Source organism: Eptesicus fuscus, chromosome 3 (genome assembly GCF_027574615.1).
Source record: "Eptesicus fuscus isolate TK198812 chromosome 3, DD_ASM_mEF_20220401, whole genome shotgun sequence".
NCBI lineage: Eukaryota > Metazoa > Chordata > Mammalia > Chiroptera > Vespertilionidae > Eptesicus > Eptesicus fuscus.
Genome location: NC_072475.1, coordinates 104,340,737 through 104,368,199, shown reverse-complemented (window position 1 = coordinate 104,368,199; position 27,463 = coordinate 104,340,737). Strand labels below are relative to the sequence as shown.

At 43.8% G+C, this 27,463-nt stretch overlaps 1 protein-coding gene across 1 annotated transcript in view; it reads left to right on the top strand.

Moving 5' to 3' along the window:
- Window positions 1-27,463, top strand: part of MED12L (mediator complex subunit 12L) — a 432,034-nt gene that overhangs the window by 126,031 nt on the left and 278,540 nt on the right. The window contains 7 exon segments of the mRNA XM_054714083.1: window positions 354-513; window positions 18,531-18,700; window positions 21,170-21,280; window positions 22,299-22,535; window positions 22,537-22,569; window positions 26,393-26,542; window positions 27,259-27,358. Of these exon segments, the coding sequence (XP_054570058.1) occupies window positions 354-513; window positions 18,531-18,700; window positions 21,170-21,280; window positions 22,299-22,535; window positions 22,537-22,569; window positions 26,393-26,542; window positions 27,259-27,358 (961 nt within the window).

Below are 27,463 nucleotides of genomic sequence, written 5' to 3'. Positions count from 1 at the left end.
GTTCTGGGAAGAAATGTAGAGTGGGGACAGTTTTTCACTTGACCTGTCTATTCCAATTTTGGGATAAACTCAGAGGACTGTCATGAAATTATTATTATTTTTCTATTTTGTTGATACAACGAGTAGCTTTCAGCATCTGACAATTGCAGGTAATTTGTTTTTATAAGGAGGAAAACACAGCTGATAAAATTGTGTTGCCGATGTGCTAAACATAGTTTTGATTAAAATCCATTAAGGATATACTTTTTAAAGAAGGATATATTTTCTTATAACCAGAAGGAACGTATAGTCTCTTTCTTTTGCTAATGGTGAACATAATATGTGATGATTATAAATATGTTATTTCTTTTTAGGTTCCCATCCTTAGTAAAAAAGAAGATGTTTTTGCATATTTAGCTAAATATTCAGTGCCAATGGTTCGAGCAATGTGGCTTATCAAGATGACTTGTGCCTATTATTCTGCTTTTTCTGAAGCTAAAATTAAGAAACGCCAGCCTCCTGATCCCAGTTTGGGTAAGTAAGAGAGTATGATATGTTGCATGTTTCATTACTGATTCTACAAGCAGTTGCTGCTTGCACCCTCTGTACACAGTCCTGTAAGGTGAGTACTGAGAAAGTTCATGGAGAGGCCAAAGTCACTCATGGTGTGGGTGGAGAAGCTGTTCACCCAGTCCCAGGATCTTTTTTTTTTTTTTTTTTTAAATATATTTTTATTGATTTTTTACAGAGAGAAAGGGAGAGGGATAGAGAGCTAGAAACATCGATGAGAGAGAAACATGGACCAGCTGCCCCCTGCACACCTCCTACTGGGGATGTGCACGCAACCAAGGTACATGCCCTTGACCGGAATTGAACCTGGGACCCTTGAGTCCGCTGGCTGACGCTCTATCCACTGAGCCAAACCGGTTAGGGCTAGTCCCAGGATCTTGATTCCTGCAGCAGGTTCTAGGGATATTACTTCAGATATGTCCTGCATCTGAACACTTCACCACCCTCTTCATAAAACTTTGTAATAATTTCTTACTGTTATTAGGATGAACACCCATATTCTTTGCCATAGCATCGAGGCCATCTGTGACTTAACCTCACTTCCCAGGATGTCCCGGCCAGATGGCCATCCTTCTGTCCTCACTCCTGCTGTGCTCCATGCTTTCTCAGGGCTTCTGCATTTTCTCCTCCCTGTAGTTGGGTTGCTCGTGAGGGTATTTGCATCCCTCCTTCTCTTCACTGAGGCTTCAGCTCAAATGTCATTTCCTCAGCAGGATTTCTCTGGACACCTGGCTCAATAGCATTTCCTCTCCCCTTCCTCCCAGTTACAGTCTCAAGTGTTCTTACTTTATTCATAGCACGCTTCACTGTCTGAAATTTTCTTTAAAAGTTTTTCGCTTGTCATCCCCCCTGCACGCACACAGCACACACACAGCACACGTATTGGCTTATGACCGATGTTTACTGAATGAGCTGGAGGGAGGGCATTTCTAGTGAGAGTCTTCACTCTTCAGTGACTAGACAGTGACTCCTTGAGGTGATGCTGAGCGAGCTTTCTAACAGGCTTGATACTACACTAGAAATGTGCACAGGGAATTGTACATCAAGATGTCCATTTCAAAATTAAGTATTCAAATAATTCTTTATGAAATGAAAACATGCTGATGATTGTGTAAGGGAGGCCCAGCTGTGAAGCTCTGAGGGGCAGGGGCAGAAGGCACGTACCCTCAGATGCCAGGCAGGGCCTGAGCCAGCAAGGTGGGCTGTGAAGTGGTTGTAAAAGCATGAAAACATACATCCAAAACAAAAAAATGCATCTATGGCTGTCCTTTTGAGTTCAGCGTCTCTTGTGTGTTAAAACAAATAAGCAAAACTGAACTGCACTTAAAGCACCACTGCGTGTGTGTGTGTGTGTGTGTGTGTGTGTGTGTGTGTCCAGGGGAAAAGAGCTGGGAGGAAATTACCCACAGGTAACGCGCTTGTCTTTGAGTGCTGTCTCGGCCTTAAATTACCTCTGCACTCCCAACTTGAATGTTTTTCATTAGCTTAGTATTTTAAAGGGGGAAACAAAAGAAATGCCGCTTTTTTATTACTAAAGTAATACATTCGCATAATGGTATTTTCAAATGGTGTTGATGTAGATACAGTGTTCAAGTCTCTCCCTTCTCTGTGTTTTCCTTCTTGAATTTTCCTTCATTCGTTGTGTATGTCCACACACATCACACAAACACATAGGCAGTTTTTCTTTACATATCTGCATCTCCATATCTATTGCACTTGTTAATGCTTCTCCCCAGAGCCTGCGCATCTGGTGACTCTGATGACTCACTACTCACCTCTGCTTCGATGACTAACAGGCTTCTTAAACCTAATATGTATCAAATCCAGCTCTTGACTTCTCGCCATCAGCACTCTTGCTCCTTCCTCAGGCTTTTCCTCCTCAGCCAATGTACATGTGTCCCTGGGTGGATAAAAGTAAGAGCCATATTGTCACCCTGGGCTTTTATCTTTCCAAACACTGCATTCAGTCCCTCAGCAATCCTGTCAGCTTTTCTTTCAAAATAGAATTGGAATCTGACAACGTAGCCCTCCCGCTTCTGCGGCTGCTGCTCTGGCCTCCACCCCATACCCCTGTGCCTGTGCCATTGCAGGGCTTCCAGCTGATCTTGTGTTTGTTCTTCTCGAATGACAGCTTTGTGCTTTGTAGCTAAGATATAAATGATTCCATACTGGGAATCCTCTCATGGGTCCTTGTCGCACTCAGATGTCTACGTCAGCCGACACCAGCGGTCCGCACGTGACTGCCACCTCAGGGCCGTGACCCGTGGGTACCTCTCTCTCTCCCACCTCCAAGGTGTCCACCTGCCTGCGAGTGTCCACCTTTCCGGTGAGTGTTGCAGACTCACAGGAAAGCTCATGAGGCATAATACATAGTTAGTTTCAGATATTTTTTGAGTTGAATGATGTTTAGTTTTTAATTGAATAAGGATGCTTAGCTGTCTTAAATGTTTTGAGCTCACTAGAGAAAAGCACTTAAAATGGTCTAGCTAATAGTTAAAAATAAAAAAGTGAAAGTTACACAGAATTACATAAAGTATGAACAGATCAGGACATATGTCTTTATAGTAAATAATAAAGAACTCTGTACATTTATTTGTAGGACTTTCCCCTTGAGGCTCTTATTGTGGCTGAGACAACTAAAAACTCTGGTATTTACACTTGCCGTCTCTATAGCATTTCTGGAGGGGCACAGGATTCTCTAATGAGGTCAGCAGATTGCTCCCTTCAGCCCCAGGTTGAGTCAGCTCCTGATAGCACTGTGGAAATGGCCTCAGTTGCTTGAGGGAGCGTTTTAGCCTTGGGACCCTTCATCCCCTTGCTGTTGGACCCCAGGGCTGCTTTCCCGTCAGCCAGTGTGGGAATAGTTGCCCCTCACCAGCCCTCCCAGGGTTACTGTGGTGCGCTGTGACACCACGTTTCCTGTTCCGTTAGTGATGTCTGCTGGGTTCTGTGTATATTCTGCTCATTTCCTGATTTATCATTCAGGTTCTCTGAGAGGGAGAGATATTTTATCCCACTTCACAGCGGAGGATGTGGAGGTGTGGATGCTGCCTGGAACCCTCCCCTCCCCGCACGAGTCCATCTAGTCCCTGAAGCCCGTTCGGACTCTGCTGGTCCGGGGACAGAGGGAGAATGTAGTTGTTAGTCTTCCTTCCCTCTCTAGTATTTGGATTGCTTGGATATATGCCCTACTGCTCATAGTGAAATGAATGTCACGTGGAGGGAAGTCCAGGGGCACCCACAGAGGCAGTGACGTTTGAGTAGCTTGAATGGAGGTACAGTATATCCCAGGAGGCAGAGTAGGGGTGGTGTATTAGGAAACGCATTTCTGGCAGAAGAGAAATAGGGTCATCAGGTAGTGTGACTAGAAGTGGAACTGCCTGGATTTTACAATTTTTGGCTTAGGCATTGGTTACCAGTGGGCGGTGGTGAAAGGCTGTTTGCTAGAGTGGATATGCCAGTTCTGTGGGCTGGATGTTGGGGAGTGTGGAAGGGCCTCTTATTACAGTCGTTATAACACTCCCTCAGTTTCTTGTCTGCAAAATGGATGATTCGCAGCACCTTTTAAGGATGAAATGAGTCAATACTAAAGTGTTTAGAAGTGTACCTGGCACACTGTAAATGGCCCGTAAGTGTGGACTAGTAAGAGTATGTAGAGCTGCTACTGGGAGTACTGTCATCACTAGCCAGCATTCATAATTATTCTGTGCATCGTGCTGGGAACTTTTTGGACATTATCTTAAATCAGTACCGGAATCTTGCAGTGTAGGTTTCATTATTGCATTTTGTGTATAAGAGACTCGAGCCTCCAAAGTGAGGTCTTTGCTGGCACAGTTGGAGGTAGGCTCACTAGAGGGCGTTTGCTCTTTCCTCCCTGCTGTGACCTGGTTGCTGGGTGCACGTTGTGGGTCTGGGCCCCTGGAGGCTGAAAACTTTGCATGGGAGAAAGATGCCAATGGGGAACAGGGTGCAGGGCCGGGAGGCTTTGGGTGGCACTGGAGGGCCAGAGCTCTTGTTCTCATGGGTGCCATGGGAGCAGGCAGAGCATAGCACAGTCCAGGGGCCATAGAAACCAAAGAGAAAGATGGCATTGTTTGCAAGATGAGCAGCTCTAATTCTGGCTAGGGGGTGCTGGTTGTTTAACACGGGGAAACCTGACAAGAGGTAGCATGGGCATGAGGTCTCTTTTGGGGGAAGAGATAGATTAGAAGAAGCTTAAAGTGCTTCATGATTGAACTGCCCCTGAGGTTTTGTTGGGCTGGGGCTGGAGGTGGATGATGGACTTTTCTTGGTTGACTGTACTCTTGGAACCATTGTCCTTATTCCCCTCCTCCCCCGCCCATGAAAAGAAGAAAAGCAACCTTTCTTGCACATTGGGTACTTAATTTGTGACATGTTCACTGAGCTATTTGGACTATAAAAATACACCCCACTAAACACATAATTGACAGTCTGGTTTCTTATCTGAGCCCACCAGCTTACTTTCAGTTTGAGTCCTTGCAGATATTGCATACCAACTTTTCTGATTCCGGCACCAGCTTCTAGTTCCAAACTTCCACATTTTCAGTGCCCCTGTATCTCATTTGTCATGAAAGAGAGATCTGCCTTGCTCGCTATGAAAATAACCCCGGAGATTGGACAGAGCGCTTGTATAAGTATGATGTAAGTTCACGCTTTGCTTGGGCATGAAGAGTAGGTTTTCATTGATGAGAGAGCTTGGGTATCTGTAAGAACCGTTCTCCAATACAAGGTAAAAGTGCTGCCGCTGCCTCCATCCTGCTGCTCCACAGCCCTTCACCTAAAAGTTTGAGCATCCATTGAACCACGCCTGAAACTGTTATTTCATGAGGAATGCTATATATCGGCACAGAAAGATGGCCCAGGCTCACCTTGTCCTTTTTTTTGCCTCATATCCTCCGTCAACCATTTCTTTAAGGAACCCTGCTTCTTCGTAGTGTTTAGAAAGCAAGATCCGAATGCCAAAGATATCACAGCTGTTAGGATGCCGTGGCATCTGGGCCCTATCCATGGATGGTGGAGTGCATGTGTGTGCATGCATATGGGAGTTTATATTCCTACTTTTATTAATTCAGTTTTATGTTTATCTCATTTCTATTACATGAACAATTAAATGATTGTTATAAACATATACTCGCTTCAGAATTAAATCTGCTACAGTCTTTTGTTGGGAAGACAGGACAGAAAGACAGGAATATGTAAGTAACGGCTTGGTGGGAGGTGAAAGGGAGCTGAGTATTCCCTCACCTTCCATACAGGAAGGCAGTAGATAATGCTTAGAACCAAGAAGTAGGCCTGTAAGCATGGTATTTAGAGGTGAAGAGGTAAACAAAAGACACAGAGCGGAGAGTGAAGGAGAATCGCATTTGGAGAGAGGGATATGAGGGCTCTATGCCGCTGGGCTGCTGTCCACAAGGCAGGTAGAACTGCGGACTCCAAGACTGCAAGTCTAACTTCGATATAAATGAAAAGTTAACTAAATCCTAGTCTCTGCCCCCAGTTAGTAGTATTTTGTTGCTGCCTTTTCTGGAAGATACCTTGCTATAAAAATGTGTTATGAAAAAGATTTGAAGGAAGTTCAGGGAATCCATTACAATTTTAGCGCCTACTTTTCACTAAGCCGAGTACTTGCTTCTTAGGACCTTAACGAAAATGAAGAAAGTATTCTTTGTAAAAATTGGAAGACATATTTTTTCATGAGTCTAATTGTTCAATTAATTGACTATGTAAAACTTTCTTATTTACAGAGACTAAAAAATTGTGCTAAAAAACATCAAGTTTGTCATCCTAACCGTGTAAGTGTCCAGGTCAGCGGTGTGACCTGCACTGTGCACATTGTTGTATGGTAGATCTAGAACTTTTTCATCTTGCAAAACTGAAAACTGTGCCCACTGAATAGTGGGGAACTGATAGAGAGGCTGGAAAAGTTAGGGAATGTTTCTGAAGGAGAAAAATACAAGCTGGGTCTTACAGAAATATAGCCTTAAAGTAAAAATTTGGAACATTTTTATTTGTTTTCTTTTTGCATCTTAAAAAGTATTTCTTGATCTTAAATTAGTTAATTATCTTCTTCCCTTGCAGGCTGAGAGCAAATGAGTTAGGTTTATAGTTCTGTTATGTGTACTGTCTATACTATTATCATTTCTTCTCTTCTTGTTGATTTGGGTGAATTATGTAGTCTGGCATTTTCTGTTAAGAACCTATTGCCACTCAACATTTTCTCCTCAGTTTTAATGTTAACTCCTGCTTGGATTAATTAATCGTCTTCTACGATAAAATGGTAATCAGAATCCAAAATTAATTGTCAGTATTGAAATTTTTACTCTTCATGGCTGTTAGTACATGCATGCATGTCTACACTGGAAACATATTATGCTACAAAAATACCTATTTTGCCATTTGGAGCAGTCCTCCCGGAGTCCCTCTGAGGCAGCTGATTATCTTCAGTTTACAAATAATGGGGGAGGGGAGGATCCCCGGAAAGTAGGACTGGGAATTCTGTCCTCAACTTGTTACTGGGTCCTGTTTGCTTTGTAGAATTTCCAGCCTGCTCAAATGAAAGCAGGGTGACTGAGGGCTTGGGAGGGGTAGTGTTGTTGGGTGAGGTATGAAAGGTGCTTCAAAAGCTCGGTGCTCAATGAGTTTTTATTTGTAATCCGTCTTGCAGGTCTGTTGCTTAGCAGGGGTGGGGGACGTCTGGTCTAGGCTGTATAAGGCCCGCAAAATCATTTGGTCTGGCTCTGCCAAGGCATTAGGGGTGAGCTAATTGACCAAATATAGCAGGCTGATTTTTAAGTTGATAGTTTTGTGTGGCCCTTAAATGATGTTATAAATATCCAAATGGCCCTTGGCAGAAAAAAGGTTCCCCACCTCTGGCTTCCCGCCTAAACATGAGAATTTTTTAAAGAAGACAGCATCTTGTGTGACTGATTTTTAAATAGATAACACATCTCTGGTAGAAAATACCAAACATCCAGATACTCAGAGTGAGCTATCTCCTTACCGCTCCTCCAGCACCCTCCGGCCCCTCATCACACACTTCGAAAGCAGTTGTTACAGGCTTCTGTGTATCTTCTGAGGTGTTTTGTGTGTATCTTGGTTTGCTTTTATGTTTGAGAGAATTGGTGCATGTACTAGCCTTGTTCTTTTAAAGGGCTGTAGGCTACTAACTTTTCATGACTTACAGAAGTTGTATCTTTTTGCAATTTGCACTGGAGTGTTAATTCCATAATGAATAGTAAGTTGTTGTTGTTGTTGTTTTTTTAAAATTAAAAAAGACATCCTTTCAGTTTCAGAGTCATTTTCTGACAAATTGTGTATAATCTTCTAAACGAAGTCCCTGGACCAAAGCAGCTCTAAAAGCCCATTTGGCTTCCTGGTATTTTGAGTCAGGGAACACTCAGCTTGTATGCGTAGAATAGAAAATGCATTGGTTAAGGGTCAGTGCAGGGCCTGTTCTGCAGAGTAGACCTGCCTGCTCCTGCATTGTGTCTGGGGGACATGTCGTCACAATCAGGAAACAGTCCCCACATCTGTGCCTTCCCCCTGACCTCCTGAGTGTCAGAGCTGTGGATCCACCTGCCCCTGGACGCGTTTTCTGACGAGTATCAGGTTGGGATCCCTTTGTGGGCGTAGCACAGCTAATGTGAACAGATTCAATTAAGTGGCTATATCATGCCTCCCTCTTTGGTTCCCAGAAGAGGAAAACTCAGTGGTTCCCAAGGAGGGGCCATGGGGCTGCGCGGTGTGGGAGCGTTGGTGTGTGTTGGAGCTTTTGGACTGGAGTTACTGTGCGTGTTGTCTGGCAATGGAATGTCTTGGTAGCACTTGATTGTGTGTCCTGGTGAAAGACCTCCCTTCTAAAGCTTGTTCCAAAGTATGAACTTCAAGCACCTGCATTTAGGATGTAAGCAGTAAACAGTTTGCTTTAGCATAGAAACTACTCAGACCACATCGATTGTGGAATGAAATTCCAATGCAAAGTATAAAAAGAAAATGTAATTTATTTTTGCTTCACAAATGACTGGGGCTTTCCACCACATCCTCTGTGGCAAGAGCTAGAATAGGGTTGAGGCAATGAAATATCAGATGTAATCATTCAGGTAGTTTGGATGCCTTCAGTGGGGTGGGCAGCCAGTCTTTCCTCAGAGCTGCTCCATTTCTCCACCCCCCACCCAGACCCTCAGGGGGCCTTGCCTTTATGCCGAGGGTCTAGGAGGGCACGGAGGTGTGTTTGCCACCCAGGGAAGCCAAGCTGTTGTCTCATCAAGTCCGCCTCTTACCAAAGACAATTTTGTTGTCTTGCTATAGCTTTCCTCTCCTGGGGCAATACAACCCATGGCTTGGTCTCAGATGTGGAAGGCTGTGGGGACTTGTCCTAAGGGTTTAATTAAATGTACCAGTTGAATATTTGTGAAAATAATGTCCCTGTTATTCTTGCTAGAACTCACCATGGCCAGGGCTCACTCAGGTTTCTATAGAAGCCGGGAAGAATTGAGAACTCCCCACTTGATAGTAAGCATTAATTGCAAACAGCTATGTCATGCCCCTGTTGGCTGAGGTTTAGTATGAGCCACCCGTTGGGAAGAAACCCTGAATTTATTCTTTTGCCAAGAAACTGGTTGTATGATTGACATGTTGAATAAGAAATTCTTGTTCTAGGGGCTAAAATTGGATCCTGTGGCTTCCACAAGACTTGCTTCAGATGCATGTATGGGGTAGATAGGGAAAAAGGACAATTAGAAAAATCCCTAAATGCAACAGTTAAGCATTGTCTGCAGTAAAATGGAAACAGGAATTGGAGATCTGATAGCAGGAGGGAAAACTAAGAAAAGAGTCAAATGCTCTTCTCCTGAGGTGTCAGATGCCACGGCACCTGCAAGCACAGCGCGCAGACAGGAGTTTCCTTGCTGCTGGGACACAAGTCCCCTCCCAGACCTCCCTGTCAGCCCCTCTCCATTCTCTGCCTGGGCCCTTGCCACTTGTTTCCTCATTTGGCCACTTGTCTCTTAACTTTGAAATCCTCAGGCATGAACTATCAGTCACACAACGGTGCAGTTACCTATATTCTAGAGGCCTGGTGCATGAATTCGTGCACGGGTGGGGCCCAGTTGGTCCACCCCAATGGGGGCTGATTGGGCCGGGCCAGTGGGGGTAGGGGACACGGGAGGTTGGCCGCTGGCCCTGCCCCCAATTGGGGGGGGTGTGTGATCTGGGGCAGGGCCGGCTGAGGGGAGGCGATGAGGGAGGTTGGCCAGCTGGCCCCACCCTTGATTGGGGGGGGGGGGCAATTGGGGCCGGGATGGCAGTGGGGGGAGGAGTCTCAGGAGATTGGCTGGCCGGCCCCACCCCTGATTGGGGTGGAGGGGGCCGATCGGGGGCTGGGCAGGCCAGGGGGAGGGGCTGCGAGCCGTTGGGGGGTGACAGTTGGCCACCACAGTGCATGTCATAGCGACTGGTTGTTCTGGCCATTCCAGTCGTTCCGTTGTTCCTGTCGCTGGCTTTTACTAGTGTGTGTGTGTGTGTGTGTGTTGTGTGTGTGTGTGTGTGTATATATATGGCCTAATAATGGCCCTTATCTTTTTGGAGGTATTTTTGTCACTCCTCCCTCAACCATATTATTCACTCCTTGGGCAGAGTGTCCTGTGTCAGCCCTTCACCTCTCTCTCTAGGCTGCCCTCCTTGCCTTTCACCTTCCTTTGAACTTCAGAGAGACACTGTCGGTAGTCTCCCTTAGCCACCTGCTCACTCCCACCTAGACACGCTTACCGTCAGTTCTTACCTGTCTTTCTCGGCTTGGCCAGTGAGATCCCACTTGCACCTACTTCCTACTGGTGGACTGTTGTCTGCCTGGCTCTATAAATCACATAAGTTTGCTTTCTCCTGGGTAGCATTGCAGTTCTAACATGTTATTTATCACATAATTCTCAAAGTAACCCTCCAGACCAGAGTTCGGCAAACTGTGGCTCTTTGGCCCCTTGAGTGTGGCTCTTTCACAAAATACCACGTGCGGGTGCACACATACAGTGCGATTGAAACTTCGTGGCCCATGCGCAGAAGTCGTTTTTCGGCTCTCAAAAGAAATTTCAATCTTTGTACTGTTGATATTTGGCTCTGTTGACTAATGAGTTTGCTGACCACTGCTCTAGACTAAGTACACGTATCAGCCCTGTTTTATAGACAAGTAACTGAGGCCCCCAGGGGCAGAATGAGTGATGGAGCGGGACAGGCGTCAGGCTGCCTGCCCCCAGAACCCGTGCTCCTCACCACTACCAGGTCGGTGTGTCTGGGGGACATGTCGTCACAATCAGGCCCCACATCTGTGCCTTCCCCCTGACCTCCTTCTGAGTGTCAGAGCTGTGGATCCACCTGCCCCTGGACACGTTTTCTGACGAATATCAAGTTCAGATGTTCAAAACGGAACTCAGAACTAGAAAGCCTGAGTAAGCTTGGTGCGTTTATCAGTGTCTCTCTTGCTTGTGATATTGTACTGTTGTTTTACAAAATGTTAACCTTTAGGAAGAATAGCTAAAAGGCATGTGGGATCTTTCTCCATTATTTCTTACAATTGCATGTGGACCTGTAATTATGTCAAGATAAAAAGCTTATTTAAAACAAAAAGTTAATGAAAATGAAGTAAATTCAGTTCCTTCACCCTCCTGCCCCACTTGCTGTCTATTCCGCATCTCAGTTGATGGCACCGCGAGCTCCGGAAGCCACCCTAGCCCTCTGTCTTCCCTTCTCTCCAATATCAGGTTGGTACTGTTCTACCTGCTTCTCTTTTAACCCTCCTTAGTCACCGCCCCCCTGCACTTGTCAGCCTCCTTTTAAGACTTCCTTAGAGTCTTAATTTGCATACCCGATTCCTTTGCCTAAATCATTCAGTGGCTTTTAATCAGTTGTGATAAAAGACCGAACTCATAGCTTGTCCCTGCCTGGGTCAGTCATTGGGCTGCTGGTTATAAATGCCGGCTTTTAGACTCCGCTGGATTTACTGGGTGGAAGTCTCTGCGTTGGAGTGCCCTCTGGTGGCCATTTTGTGCACTAGCTTTTGAGGACCTTGGGCCACCTTCCTAGCCTCCCTCTCCCTCTGCCTCCCTACTCTCCCTTTGCCTGGAACTCTGCACACTGCTGTTCCTGTCTGTGCAACTCCTTGGTACCACCCCTCAAGTCTTGGCTAAAATGGCCCCCCGCTTCCTTTCCTGTGACCCATGACAAGTCAAAGCACTTACTACATTGCTGTCAACATCTGTGCCCATGTGTCTCCCTACCTCAGGGATGAATCGCCTCCGGTAGGGACTACTTTCTCCTCACCTTTGTAGCCCCATATCCCAGGAGAGCTTGTGGCTGGCCCACAGGCATTTAATGCTTGCTGCCAAATACCCGTGGTTATGTTATCTTGAGTAGTCACTGTGATCTCCACGTAACAATAACTAGTGTCATTGTTCAGGCAATAAAACCACAGAGAAATGGCCAGTTCAAAATAACATAGTTCTCAAACACACAAAAACTGATACTCAGTATTTGCCAGTAAACACCATTGTTCTCCAGGTAATTCTATGTTAGGGAAACTTATTTTAAGCATAAGAAATGTTTCAACAATTTATCACACAATAGCATTTCCACCGAGTGCCAGCAGCCCCCAGCCCTTCCCTGTAGAGGCCTGACTTTACTGACTATTCAGTCGGCAGCTGGTCTGGGTCATCGCACTGAGGCAGCAGTTTCCATCCGGGCGACTCTTACCCAGGCTGCTACTCAGCGTGCCGATTGCCCCCATTGATTCCCCACGCGAACAGTGGCGAATAGGGGATTTCAGGTTTTCTGTGAATCTCATAGGGTACAACCAGTGAACTTTTAGAAGTCTTTTCTTATGGAAGTAATACAAAGCACAGAGACATACTGAAGACTGTAAGTCCTTTTCCTCTTCACCCAGCTTTAACCATTAACTCCTAGCCACTCTTGTTCTACCCTTCCCCCTCCTCCCTGCCCACCCGCCCCAAAGGCATGTCATCTCATAGTAGATTACTATGAATCTTTTGCTTCAGAAATGCAGTGACTTCTTCCTAGTAGTAAAGTATTTTAAGGAAACATTTTTAAAAGTGATAAGACAGTTTCACTGAGATATAATTCACCTGCTGTATACTTCATTTAAAATGTACAACTTAGTGGTTTTAATGTGTCCATGGTAGTCGTGAAATTTTTGGGTTATGTGGTAACTCTGTTTAACCTTTTGAGGAATTGCCAAACTTTTCCACAGTGGGTACATATTTTATTACATTTCTCCCAGCAATGCACGAGAAGTTCTAATTTGTACACATTCTCACCTACGCTTATCACCTGTCTTTTTGTTCCAACTGTCCTAGTAGTATCTCAGTGTTGTTGTTTTTTAATATATATTTTTATTGATTTCAGAGGAAGGGGAGGGAGAAAGAGATAGAAACATCAATGATGAGAGAGAATCATTGATCGGCTGCCTCCTGCATGCCCCACACTGGGGGTCGAGCCTGCAACCTAGGCATGTGCCCTTACCAGGAATCAAACCATGACCTCCTGGGTCATAGGCCGACGCTCAACCAGCCGGGCAGTGTGGCTTTGACTTTCATGTCCTTGTGGCAAATGTTGTTGAACATCTTTGTATTTGCTTATTGGCCATTTGTGTATTTGTATTTGCCCAATTGGCCATTTCTTTGGAGAAATGTCTATTGAAATTCTTTGTCCATTTAAAAAATGGGTTGTCTTTTTATTATTGGTTGTAATAGTTCATTATATATTATAGATCTAAGTCCCTTATTAGATGTATGATTTGCAAATATTTTCTTTTTTTAATACATTTTATTGATTTTTTACAGAGAGCAAAGGAGAGGGAGAGAGAGTTAGAAACAGTGATGAGAGAGAAACATCAACCAGCTGCCTCCTGCACAACCCCTACTGGGGATGTGCCCGCAACCAAGGTACATGCCCTTGACCAGAATCGAACCTGGGACCCTTGAGTCCGCAGGCCGATGCTCTATCCATTGAGCCAAACCGGGTAGGGCCAAATATTTTCTTTTAATTAGTGGGTTGCCTTTTCCCTTTATTGATGGTATCCTTTGATAAAGAAAGCATTTTAATAACAAAAAGCATGAGAAAAGTGGTAGAAAATCTTTCAGTTATTCTTACTGAGTGTTTAGAAATGGAGTGTGTTACACCTACTGAAGGTTTTTTCCTCCATTCCGTCTGCACCAAAGTCAGGCTGGTCAAACCCTCTACATCCTGCAGTGTTGAGAAGCAGGCTGTCCTCCCTGTGGAGAGGCGAGAACCTTTTGTTGTAGTGGTACAGCTTCAGGAAGAGTTTTCCCTGGTGGCTGCTGGGTACAGGTTCTCCTCTGGCCTTGACTTAAGGTGCTGTAGCACCTGGATCCCCTCACAGATAGATGTGTGCGTCAGTCTCTAGACTTGGTGGGCATTTAAAAAAAATCATCAGCGTTCTATCTATTTCACATAGCGGGTTTCCACCGGCTTTGGAAACAGGAAAGAATCCAGCCAGGAAAATGAACCTTCACAAAATACATACATTCATTGTAAGTTTATTAAAATATAATTGAAAGTTTCATATTTGCATGGGCCTTTGTAGCACATTGGTTAGCAGGTGCTTCTAGTTAAATTGGTTATATAATAAACACAGTGCATCAGAGAGGGAATTTGGCATTTTTTCTATAGTGGTGTTTGAAACCTTCAAGGTATGTAGTGATGAATTTACTAGTAAACTAGAAAGCAAAGATGTTTGTATCAAGATTGGAGAGTCAGAATGATTGGGAAGGAACTTGGTTTAGTAGTCATTTTGAGATAGCCTTGGGGTTCATTGATTCAAGTCATACTTGATGGTTGACTATGTGTGGCAGAGTTTTATGGGGATGAAAGAGAGAGATGGAGGGGATTCTAAGATATCGGTTAGAGAAGAGAGGGAGACCCCGCTAGGTGGTAGGGTGGTGTCCAGAGACAAGAGAAGGCTATGCGTTAAATGTGACATTTGAATTGGGCCCAGGAAATTCTCCTGCATGAACACAGGTGAGTAGAGAAGGATTGTCGGTAGAGATTGCATCAGAGGCATGAGAGTCAGAGCAGCTTGGGCTGGTGGAGTACGAAATGCTAGGTGGTTGGTAGTGTTTGAAGTGATTCCAGTTCCTAGCTAAGGAGTTTAGCCTTCGTTCATGACGGGCTGCTGATCAGTGAAGGGTTTGGGACCAGGGAGCTGATGGTGACTCTGTAAGTCTGCCTGTGGAGCAGGGTGTTAGGCACTGGCAGCTCTGTAAGGCCGAGGCGGGGACTGACATTGGCAGCAGGTGTGTCCTGATAGTGACCGCTTGGCTGTTAGTTATTTTTTCTAAAAACTTTTCATCCTGATGGTGATGATCAATGTTACCAATTATTGATCATTTTCTGCATTTCGTGCACGGGGCTGAGTAACTCCCCCTTACAGTCGCTCTGATGTACATACATTATTGATCCTGTTGTAGGATGAGGAAGGTGAGATTCAGCAGAGGTTAGATCCGCTGCTCCAGGTCACATGGCTGAGTGGCAGAGCTGGGATTGGGATTCAGGGCCATCCATTCCCAAGTTCACTCTGCCCCTATGCCTGCGTGTGGGCTCTGTTGCTGTGCTGCGATGCCACACTGCAGGACACGTTCACCAGGGGCCCTGCTGCACCACGCTCCGCCCTGCCACACCTCTGTTCTCCCCGCGTGTGTTCATCGTTTTATGTGATTTCATGTACCAGAGTGGGCATCTCACGCCTGTTTGTGTCCTGGGCCAGCGGTGTGACCCTGGGGATGCTTGCAGTGCCTGGGTCTGCAAGGTGGTAGGTGAACTGTATGGCTTCTAGAATCCCGTCTGCTTGGGGGTTAGGCACGGACAGAGAGATGCAGTGGCTGTAGGATTCTTGGATGCTAGGGAGAGCACCGTCGAAAGGACCAGGCACTGCATTCAGTCCTGAGCCCTCTCAGTAACGCTCGTGCTCATAAACTAACAATCTGGCTCACGGACCTTCGGTTCTACTGCACTTCCAGGAGCTTCAGGTGTGGGCCCCCCCGACCCCCCACCCCAAGTTGCTAGGATGTAGGACTGCTCCGTTTTCAGAATAGTCCTTTTGGTCACTTTCTAGCTTTTGATCTTCGAATCCCACCCTGTCCCAGTCTTCCCTGTGAGCTTTATCTGTTCCTGTTCTTCTATTGCCTGGAACTGGGCCTGGTCAGAATCTGGCAGTGGGGCTGAAGGCACTGGCATTGGGTCAAAGCCCCCTTGTGGTGGTTTTCCACTCAAGGCTGCTGTTTTCTGCTTTCAATTTCTAATGAAAATTTTGTGGGCAGTCTAATTTTTTATGGTAGTCCTCTCTAGACTATCTTATGTCCAGACCCCTGAATCTGTCTGCTTGCCATGATCATTTACTGTTAGTGGACTACAGAACAATTAAAGCACACTATTAAGAGGCCTGCATTTAAATTCCATGTGAATCCCAAACGGAGGAGATTGTGGAGTGGTATATTCAGCAAAGCCTTTATTAGACACGCATGTGTTTATATAAATGTTCAAGCACACATAAAGACCAAAGGTTACATGTTAGAATATTTAATGATTATGTGTGATGGTGAGGAGACAGAGGGAAGCTAGTTAGACAGGGACGGAGACCATGAGGGGAGGAGGAAATAGAAATGGGGTACCCAACTAGGCAGAGCTACTAAGCAACCCAATTGGGCAGGGAAAGAAGGGCACACATGAGAAAAGCGAGGTTTAAAATATATGAACGTTGCTAAGACAGGTAGCTTGCAAATAACTAATCACAAGGCTGTGAGACATATAAACCAATCCCAAGGATGTCACTAAGGCAGAATTCTTTGAAAAGACCAATCAAGAACTAGCAAGGCTTATACCCACCCCCTAGATTAAAAATTGTGCTTCCTCTTGCTCTCTCTCCTCTCTCGGGCACACACTGGGTTCCTGAAGTTCTGTGTCAGGGGAGCATGTCCCTCAGCCCACGCTGCTTATGGCTCTGTGGGACTCCGGACATGGATTAATAGACTTTAATTATCTTGGATGCTCTCAGTAAACGTTGGTTCCATTACTCATGTTTGTCTGCTACATCATTCTTCGATTTTGTGAGACAACAAACTTGGACTAAAACCCCACATTTTGGTTTCAGTGGGATTACAGATCCTTTTTGTTTTCATACATTTTTTCTGTAGCCACCATATATTTCTTCTATATTAAAAAAAACCCAAAAACTTTTTAAAGTTGGGGTGTGTGAATGTGTGTGTTATTTTTAGCTCTTGAGGCTTAAATATTCTGTGGGGAGATTGAGAATAATACATACTGAGAATGCGCTAATAGTAAGACATGGCGCACAAAAGCTGGGATTTTGGTCCTTGTAGTTTTTGTTTTTGTTTATTGTAGCTAAGCTCCACCCTTCCATTGGATGGTTGGCATTTTACTTTGTTGAACGAGTGAGTGGCATGAGACTGTTAGTCCGTATCAGGGGCACTAGAGGATGACAACATTGGTAATTCGGTCTTTGTTTTTAATTCCATTTAAAAAATATATATTTTTATTGATTTCAGAGAGGAAGGGAGAGAGGAGAGAGAGACAGAAACATCAATGATGAGAGAGAATCATTGATTGGCTGCCTCCTGCATGCTCCCACTGGGGATCGAGCCTGCAACCCGGCATGTGCTCTTGATTGGAATCGAACCTGGGACCCTTCAGTCCGCAGGCTGATGCTCTATCTACTGAACCAAGCCAGCTAGGGCTCCAGTGGATTCATTTTAATGATGGTATCTACTATCGGTGGCAAGTGTTGACCTAGTATCTCTTCATCCTTTTGTATTGGCTTCTTATTGGAGGTTAGCACCTGCATTTGAATTTCAATTTTAAATTAGACACAATTAGACTAAGTGGCTTAGGCCACAAGTTAATTGTAGTTATCTATGGGTACTATTATCAAGTAAGTTTAATAGTATTCAAAAAGGAAAAACAAAACTCTCAATGACTAACAAGACGTTTAGTATCTACTCTTGTCAAAATAGCTTCCTGTAAAAGAAGGTGGGAGAACCTATTGCCAAAGTAATGGGAAAACAGCGTTGAGTGAAAATGTTTCAGTGGGATGGTTTCTTCTGAGATGCTATTTGGCTAATCCTTGGGGAAATTTGACTGTGAGCATGTAATCATTACATTTTTACACACAGAATGGGCTCAGGTTGGCATCTCATCCCCTGTGATTGCCAGAGGCAACACACTGATTTAATTTGTGCCCCTGTGGCAGACATTTTTGAATAATTTCAGTGATTTTTTTTATGCTACGTTTTCTATTTCCTTTGCAGTTTCCTACCTTTGTTGCTCACCACTCTTGCTGTTTGCATTCCGAGGAGAGCGCAGTAATTGCAGGTCCACACGGTTGTCTGAGAGGCTGCTGCTCTTGTGGCTTTGGCGGTCCGGGGCAGTGCCGCTTGGAATGCTGCCTTCTCACAGATTGACAAAAACAGAGCAGATCTTAACTAGGCATGTGTGACACTTGACTTGGACCCTGGAAAACATACACTTGGGGGATTTTGAATTCTTTTGGTGGAGACTTGAAATTTCTCAAAGGGCTCGCCTCCGAAATTCTGTTTCCTGTTTGTGCCTTTGATGTTTTGGTTGTGCTAACTGCTGTTTAACAGGGAAGAGCCCCTGATGCATCTAATCTGAGTGCAGATGTCTTCTCCTGGATAAGGGGTCACAGAGGCACAGGATAGGGCTGGCTGGATCCCTGCTGCTGTGGAGGGTGCCACGGCACCAATGGGCATTATTTACAGGCTTTGGGGTGGGCGTGCCTTCCTGAAGCGCTTGCATGTGCCAAAGCCACTTTTATGTCATAGTTGTTTGTTTTATAAGTACATCCTTAAGATGATCAGAAAGGGGTGAAAAAGCTATTTCTTATACCATTTCTTAAAATGCAGAGTGGACACAGATATCTACCAGGTATCTTCGAGAGCAGCTGGCCAAGATTTCCGACTTCTACCACGTGGCTTCCAGCATGGGCGATGGCCCTGTCCCTGTGCCCCCAGGTGTGGAGCAAACCCTGAAGCAGTGGGAGTACAACGCGAAGCTGGCGTTCCACATGTTCCAGGTAACCTGCCAGGGCAGCCGAGGCTGTGCAGCATTCTTTTAAAAAGAGAGCAAGTTCCTTATCGTTTACTTTTCTGGGGGTTAAATTGAGTCTTTCTAGGAACAGTACATTCAGAGAAAGCCACCTGACATTTCTCATGTTGAACTGGAGTAAAGGTTGCACCTTGGTCCTGAGATGACAGCTGCTTCTCGTACATGCTGACCTCCAGCGTTAATGATGTCAGCTCTGTTAGTGCTGCTGCTATGTAATTGCACTATTAAGTATGATCCTTTTAAACCTTTTCTTTTGCAAAAATTGGATGTGTTCATTCAAAAAAATCTTTGCACTGATGTCTCCTAGTAGATCTTTAGAGTTTTGTTATTCCACAGATAGGTCACCTTAATTTGGCTCAGCTGCAGTTCAAAATGCAGTTGATGGGACCTATAAGGGCACTGTGGCACCCAGACAAGCTGATGTAAATCATATGGACCAGAAGAGGGGGCATGTGCCTCACTCTTTACTCCTGGCAAGGAGAAGGAAGTGTGTATATTCAGCTGAAATTGTATTGCTGGCATAGACTTTCACTACCTGCTATCTTGATCAAAGAGAAAGGGGATTAGAAAGGATGTGTGGCTTCTAAATTTCCCCTTTAGAACTTTAATTATAATTTCCAACTTGCAGGTGATTTTTTTTTTCCAAAGTAGGAAAAAGCATGGTCCTCTCAAGAAATAGCATTGTTGCAGTCAATAAAAACAACTCTTTACAAATCATAGCTCCACTTATTACAGGATTACTTCAGTGCGTGCTCAATTACTGTTATTGAGCTGAGGATTTAATCTGCATCTTTTAAAACATGTCTGTCAACAAACTTATTGTCTTTGGGAGGTTATCTTTGTTATCTTTATGTATTAGGAACATTGAAATCAGTATATCTTTTTAAAAATTATTATTTTACTATCTTAAAAATTTAGTTTAATTTTTTCCATCACCATTTATTCCTTCTATGTCCTCTTCCACCTCCACCCATCTCCCTCAACTTCCACAATCACCACACTGTTGTCCAGATTCATGGGTTTTCTCTCACTTTTTTTCCCCTCAATCCCTCTACCTCTCCAGCAACCCCCCTTCTCCTAGGGTTGTAAACTGATTGGAATCTAATTGTAACATTAATGCTACAATTTAAAAGTTCATGATATTTTTAATTTGTCACAATCTGAAATGTGAAACTGATCCTAGTATATATACACACGCAGAAATAAAGGCATGGGTACATAGACAAAAGCACATTGAGGAGGCACTATTATGTAATCATTGACAATCATATTTATTAAGATTTCTTAAAATTTTAAAATCTTGAATTCATCATCTCTTATACCTTAATGCAAAATTCCATTTTATTTCTTTCTTTATTGAGTGAAAATTCACTTTACTGGTTTTAAAGTTTTAAATGGCAGTTTTTCTGTGATAACGCTTTGACACTTTTTGACTTTCAATATTTAAAAAGTTAGAAATTAGCGACAAGTAAATATCTTGATATCACGTCAGTGTGGTGTCATTGTAATCTTAGAAATACTGTAACTTCTCAGTACAGTTTCTTCACACAGACTGTTGGTAGCCATGGCCATGGACCACTGGTATACAGAGATCTGGAAAAGTTGCTAGGAACAAAGAGGGCATTCATAGTAACTACTAAGGAAGGTTGTTACCAGAAGGACCATAAAAGTATGTCTTTCCCAGGAAACATAGCTTTTCTATCTTGAAGTTTCTTTCATGATGTGAATCATGACACAAAACTATAATATGACATTTACTATGTATGTGCAGGGACTGTCATGAAATAATGTGTATTTATACGTATGTATATGTGAAGGCAATAGAATGCTTACGTTGAGGGTCTACACCACCCCTGTGGGGCATTTTGGAAATTTGTAGATGTGTTATTGTTTCTTACTGTAGTTATGTTGGAATATTTATACATTACAGTATTTTATTATAAATTCATTTTCTTTCTTTATATTATAGTTAGTTATGCCATTCTATTTTTTAAGATATATTTTACAGGTAGGTTATAGTATCTGAATTTCACTTTAGGATAGAGGAGACTATTAAGGGGGCATTGGATCTGGTGGGATTGTCAACTTCTCATAGGATAAGTTTCCTCCTGTGAAGATGAGTTCATACATCTCGAAATCTAGCCACGTGCTTGATATATGCCTTGGGAGTCTTTTCAGTTTTCTTTCTTGTAGGAATCAATTTTTTTATTTTAAATTTAGAATTAAGCAGATTATCAAAAATCACAAACAACAACAAACCCCCAAACCAACCATAATATCAGTTCCTTTTGTTTGAAATTTAGACTATGATCAATGAGTTTTACTACAACAAAAACAATAGTAAAATTACACTTAAGCGTAAGAATAGCAGTGCTTTTTGCATTTTAGTTAGTTTTATTTTAACGGTATTAGTATAATTTTTCTTTGTTCATTTAAGGAAGGAATGCTGGAAAAACATGAGTATTTGACATGGATCTTGGATGTTTTAGAAAAGACCAGACCAATGGATGATGATCTTCTTAAACTCCTGTTGCCATTAATGCTTCAGGTACAGTATCTATAACCACAGACCAGTTGATTTCATGGGCAGGAAATGATCTGATAGCAAAGCTTAGGTAAGTAGAGGTGGAAGAGGAAAAAATTGCACTTTGAAATGGAAGGAAAAATAGTATCTTGACGCTACAACACATGAAGTGATACGAGGCTTACGTTCTGGCAGTCATTTGTAATGTGCGTTTCATAGGTAAGTAATGTCCTTTTTAAGTAATCTCACTACATTGATTTCTCCCATCACTGAGCTAAGCAAACAGCTCTTTAAATACTGTCCTCTTGTTCAAACAAAAGTCTGTGAAAACAAAACAAGTCATCTCTTTTTAAGGACCCAGAGGATCTTTTATATTCGTTTGACATGTTTTGAGCCACTGTGGTGGGAACTTCTATTTTAATGTCTGGTCTAAAATTTGTTGACATTTAGGTTATCTGGATGAAATTTATTTAAAAAATTAAAATTTCCTTGGAAAGGTAACGCATGTACTTGAGTATTCAAACAGTACAGAAGAGTACCTAATGAGGAGTCACCTGTTTCCGGCCCCAGCGCACCCTTTCTGAGACTGCCCCACGCTGGTTCTGTGTGTCGTCCCCTCTGGGGGGCCTGGAGCTGTGCTGCCCAGGAGAGGAGCCACCAGCCAGAGGTGGAGGTTAACTGTTGGAACTGTAACAAGTACAAACTGATATGTGTTCTCGGTACAAAATACACATATCAGATTTCAGACTTAATGCAGAAAAAGGGTATATATAATGTCTCAATACATCTTGGTTTGATTATATGTTGAAATGATAACACTTGCCTGTATGAGGATAAATGAAATATTCCTTTAATTTTACCTTTGTTTTTCCAATGGCTATTAGAAAATGTAAAATTACATATGTGGCTTGTGTTATGTTTCTGTTGGACAGCACTGGTCTATACAGTACCTTTGAAGGTTGTCTTTTTAAATGAAAAATTTTCTGTATTACGATAGTTATTTCACCGACATGACCAAGTCTGGTGTCCTTGTACTCCTCAGTATTCAGATGAGTTTGTTCAGTCGGCCTACCTGTCTCGTCGTCTTGCCTACTTTTGTGCCCGGCGTCTTGCCTTGCTGCTGAGCGACAGCGCTGGCCTCCTCGCTGCCCACTCGCCCCACATGATGATAGGACCAAACAGTGCGAGCATCAGGGCCCCCAGCCCCGGCCCCCCCGGCCCCGGTGTGAGCCCCGTGCAGCTCGCCTTCTCAGACTTTCTGTCCTGTGCACAGCATGGTCCCTCTTGTGTATGGACTTAGTTGTATGCTGCAGGTAAGTCCTTTGACCTTGTTACTTACGTTAGAATTTAGTGTAGGAGATAATTGTGGTGGGAATTGCAACAGCTTTCACATTACCGCTCTAGTTTCTTCCTTAACCACATAATTTATAGACTGAAATTTCATGTTTTTATTTTCCTATGTAAATCAAGCCAAAAGAAGATTAGTTGCTTTAGTTGCGTAGTAAGTTATTGTGCTTATTCTTCATGAGGGCCATTAAGTAGTCAGTGAGTAAAACCCTTTAGGGAATCCATGGAACAAGCCAGCTGTATCACTGCTCTGGAAGATCAGCTTCTTCATGCAGCGTCTTTAGCTTCCTCAGTTTACATCCTGAGCGGTTGCCTTTTCTCTCTTCCTTTAAACCCAACCAATCTATCCTACTTTGCTCCATTGAGCTTCCCTGCTGGTGGCCTGCGGACCATCCCCAGCATGCTGGCCCCTGGGCTGATGCTGTTAGGAAGGACGTATAGCCCCACGCTAGAGGAGCTCCCAGCTTAGTGTTCAGATCACACTTCTTAGGCTCCTAATGTGTCCAGCTGTTGGCTAAGGGGCTCTGGGGCAGGCCTGGCCGTGGAAACACAGTCTCCACTCTGGTAGAATTTGCTGCTTTGTCAGGAAGACAGGCTGACAGGCAGGCAGTGTCTGAGACTCCGACCAGGGCTGAGAGAGGGATGCACAGTGAGCTAAGGGAGTTGAGAAGGATCATTTCTGATCCCACCTAGAATTCAGGGAGCTTCCTGAGGACATAATCCTGACTGGTGTTTACAATACAAGTTAGAAAAGCTGGTAGAGTGTTCCTGGCAGAGCTCACAGCAGGGGCAGAAGCCCAGAGGGTTGGCCGGCCCTCTGGTGTGCAGGTCGGTATTAATGGAACATGGAGTATAAATCTGTTGGGGGTCAGCACATAGAAGACCCTTGTGCACCTTATGATTGGGTATCATTGGAGGATTTTCTGCATGGAAGTGACAGTGTGTGGATTAGTTAGATTGTTTTAGCAATAGGGACAACTTATGTGAGTAAGGAAGTAGGGGAGAGAGAGACAAGGCAAAGAAATAAGTTTGGAAGAGTCTAGAGTTCAATTTTGTACTGTTTTATCTCATAGGATTTCCAAGTGGGTATTTTCAAGAGGTTGTTATATGTCTGATTCTGTCTCCTGAGCCAAGATGACCAGCCACATGTGGATTTGAATCATTCAGGGCATGTGGCTGGGAGGGGTGAGGTTACCTAAAGAATTAGTGGTGGGAGAGGCCAGGTGGACCAAGGGGCATGAGTAGTTAAGAGATGGCAGAGAGGATTTCATAGAGATGACTTGGAAAGTTAGCCAGACTAGAGAGAGAGAGAGAGAGAGAGAATTGACTGTAGAAACAAAGATGAGGAGAAGAAGAATACTGAGCATGTTCTATGTTCTAGGCACTGTTCTAAGTTGTATCATATATTAAGTCATTTAGTTCTCAGAACCACCCTATCTGATAGTAACCTCTGTTATTTTTGTAACACTAATGATGAAAAGGTAATATAGGTCACAATTGAGGTCAGTGGCAAAGCTGGAATTCAGACCCAGATTCTGGATCCAGAGTCTACATTCTTGACAACCACATTACATGGCTTCTCTAGGTACTGCAGAAAGTTTCAAAATGGAGTTAGTAGTGGTAGTGGCAGTGCCCAGTGGATTGGGGAGGTCTGGTAAGAAGGTGGCTGAACTTGTCTTTGACAGTATGGTGGTGTCTTTGATGATCAGTTGGGTTTTGGGTGAGAAGCCAGGTTAAGGCAGGTTGACAGGTGATGCAGAATGGGGTGAAATAATACTCTTCTTAGTTTGAGAACTGTGTCTATGAAGGCAAGAGATAGAAATCGCTGCTGTGTGAATGAGATTTTTTTTAAAAATTATTTTTGAGGGGCGTATTTCTAAGCTAAGGGTAGACTAGTAGAAGTGAGTCTGGGAATAGTATTTGATAGATCAGTGTCCTAGATGTGGAAGGCTTTGGAACTAAGAATGCAAGGGAAGGGCTCCATCATGGACAGGTGGTGAGAACCCCACAGTGTCACCGACAGGAGGACAGGATGAAGTGGAGAGGGATAGGTGCCAGGGGAGACGTGCATTGGAGGGTTCAGAGACTTTATGGTCTTCCTGTTTGCCATCTGATTTCCACAGACGTGTCTCCCTCCATACCTCCAAATGTAGTACTTTTATTTTTCTATTCACTTTTTAGAAAAAGGAAATGTTGCATTCATTCTCTCAGCTCTCTGTTTGCTGTTGAGTGGCATGATAGCAGGATGGTTAAGACATGTACTTTAAATTCAGACAGACCTGACGTGGGCTCTGCTCTGCCAGTTGGTAACTTGGACCTTGAGGCTCTGTTTCCCAAGTGTGAATGGGGGATGATGACAGCTCTTTTTTTTTTTTTTTTTAATTCTTTTTTGTTTAAAGTATTACATATAGTATTACATATGTCTCCTTTTTCCCCCACTGGCCATCCCAACCCCCCCAGCACATGCCCTCACCACCCTAGTGTCTGTGTCCATTGGTTATGCTTATAAGCATGCATACAAGTCCTTTGGTTGATCCCTTACCCCCCACATCCACCCTTCCCTGCCTTCCCTCTGAAGATTGACGAACTGTTCGATGCTTTACTTATTACCAGACTAGAGGCCCAGTGCACGGATTCGTACACCAGTGGGGTCCCTCAGCCTGGCCTGCGGGGATCAGGCCAGAACCGGCTCTCCAACATCCCCTGAGGGCTCCCGGATTGTGAGAGGGCAGTTCTTGGCACCCCAGAATTGGGCTCCCTCCTCTCTGGTTCCAGGTGCATCACCTGAGAACCGTAGCTGCCAAGTCACCACAGCTCTGCAGCTCCTGCGTTGAACATATGCCCCCTGGTGATCAGTGCACGTCATAGCTACTGGCCTGTTGGCCGTGGGGTGGGGTGGGGCGGGGCGGTGGCTTAGGCTTTTATATATACAGATGGGGTTAAGGTTATGAGGACAGAAAGCTTCCAGGATAGTGTTCAATTAAATGTGAGCTGTACTATTTAATTTGCATTTCAGAGGCAGCAGGATCAACATAGGAGTGCCAGTCACGTGTGCTGGACTCAATTTGGGGCTGTTACTAATCTTTGTCTCATATTCCTCTTTCATACAGTTGGGAAATGGGGTTGCTGTGACGTAGAAGCAAGGTGGTCATAGAAAGTACTTCGTGCAAGCTGGTTGAGTAAGACAGTCTGTAAGGGGCTCAGCCAGGGCAGACGAGCTACATCTGAGGGCCAGGTGCAGCCTGTGAGCTATAATAGTTTCATGTTTCCAATGAGTTATTAGAACAAAAAAAAGAATATGAGACAGAAACTATAGATGTCCCAAAAAGCTCAAAACATTTACTATCTGGCTTTTTACAGAAAAAAATTTGCCAGCCGTTAGTCCAGGATTACTGCCTACCTAGCATTTATGAAGCTACTTACTGCACCATTACTTGAAATATTTTTAAAAATTCTTTTTCACAGTTTATAACCTTAGAAATTACCTATTTAATGCCATCTCATTTTTTTAACCATGAGAAATTGTTTTAAGTGATGATTACTTCACTTTTATGTTTCCTAGGTGTCCTGTACTAGGTAATTTCTTAAGACCATACTTCCTTCCTTTCAAAGTGGTAATTCTGTCTTAGTTTTGTCTTATCACTTGAAAAGATGAGAATGGGATAAGATACTCATATTTTAATCTTACTGTTAAGAAACTGTAATAGTCATGATAAGGTGTAATTTTACTGTGAAGCTGTGGTTATACCTTTTCTTTCTCTTATCTGGATTTTCCCACTTTCTCTCCAGACTGTCACTCTCTGTTGCCCAAGTGCCTTAGTGTGGAATTATTCCACAAACGACAGTAAGAGCGCGAACCCAGGCTCACCCCTGGATCTGCTGCAGGTGGCTCCCTCCAGCCTCCCCATGCCTGGCGGGAACACGGCCTTCAATCAGCAGGTAGACTTTCTGTTGCAGTGATTTGATGGGGGTTCTCATTCTTGAGAGTCATCAGGGCAGAGAGGGCCAGGTGGGTTTTAACATCGCTTGGGTGCCATTCCCAGCTCCGCCCCCTCTCTCTGGGTGGCCTTGGGGGATGTATTTAGCCTCTTGAACCACAGAAGTTCATGTTGCTCTCTTTCTTCTGACCCTTTTACTGGGCAGTTCTTACAGAGAGTTCTGCCACCCAGACGATAATATAGTGGTGTTCCTCAACTCTCAAAGTAGTGGTCTGTGATATTTAGTAATTATTATGTTTTTATGAGTGCTGGGTTATTTGGTTCAAAGACTTAAGAAACTTGAACCAAAGAATGGTGGCTAATACTTAAAAAAGGTCTCTGTTTTTTCAAAGCAGTCTTATTAAGTTAATAAACATGACTGGTTGCTTTCATACATAGAAGAATGGCTTATAGATGATATTTAGAACTTTTACTTTCTATTGATGTCCTAATATATTTTCAGTTATAAAGATAAGCATTTGTTATTGAAAACTGGCATAGAACCACCACCTGTGAATTTTAAAATGCACTCTTGGTGAAACAGACTGAATTTCCTACAATGCAGTGATGACTGTAGTTCACCGTAGGATTCTCTGCTCATGTGGAAAATCCTGACATGATTTAGACAACCACTGTGGCTCTCCAAGCACAAGTTAATTAGAAATGCTTATTTTTCAGGTTCGGGCAAGGATTTATGAGGTAGAACAGCAGATAAAACAGAGAGGCCGTGCAGTGGAAGTTCGGTGGTCTTTTGACAAGTGCCAAGAGTCAACAGCAGGTACAGAACACAACGGAAGAGTGCTTTTGAATGTGGGTCTTTATATGCCATGCTTCTGATTCTCGTCACCCTGTCCATATGTTGGATAAGGATACTCTCTGCTCT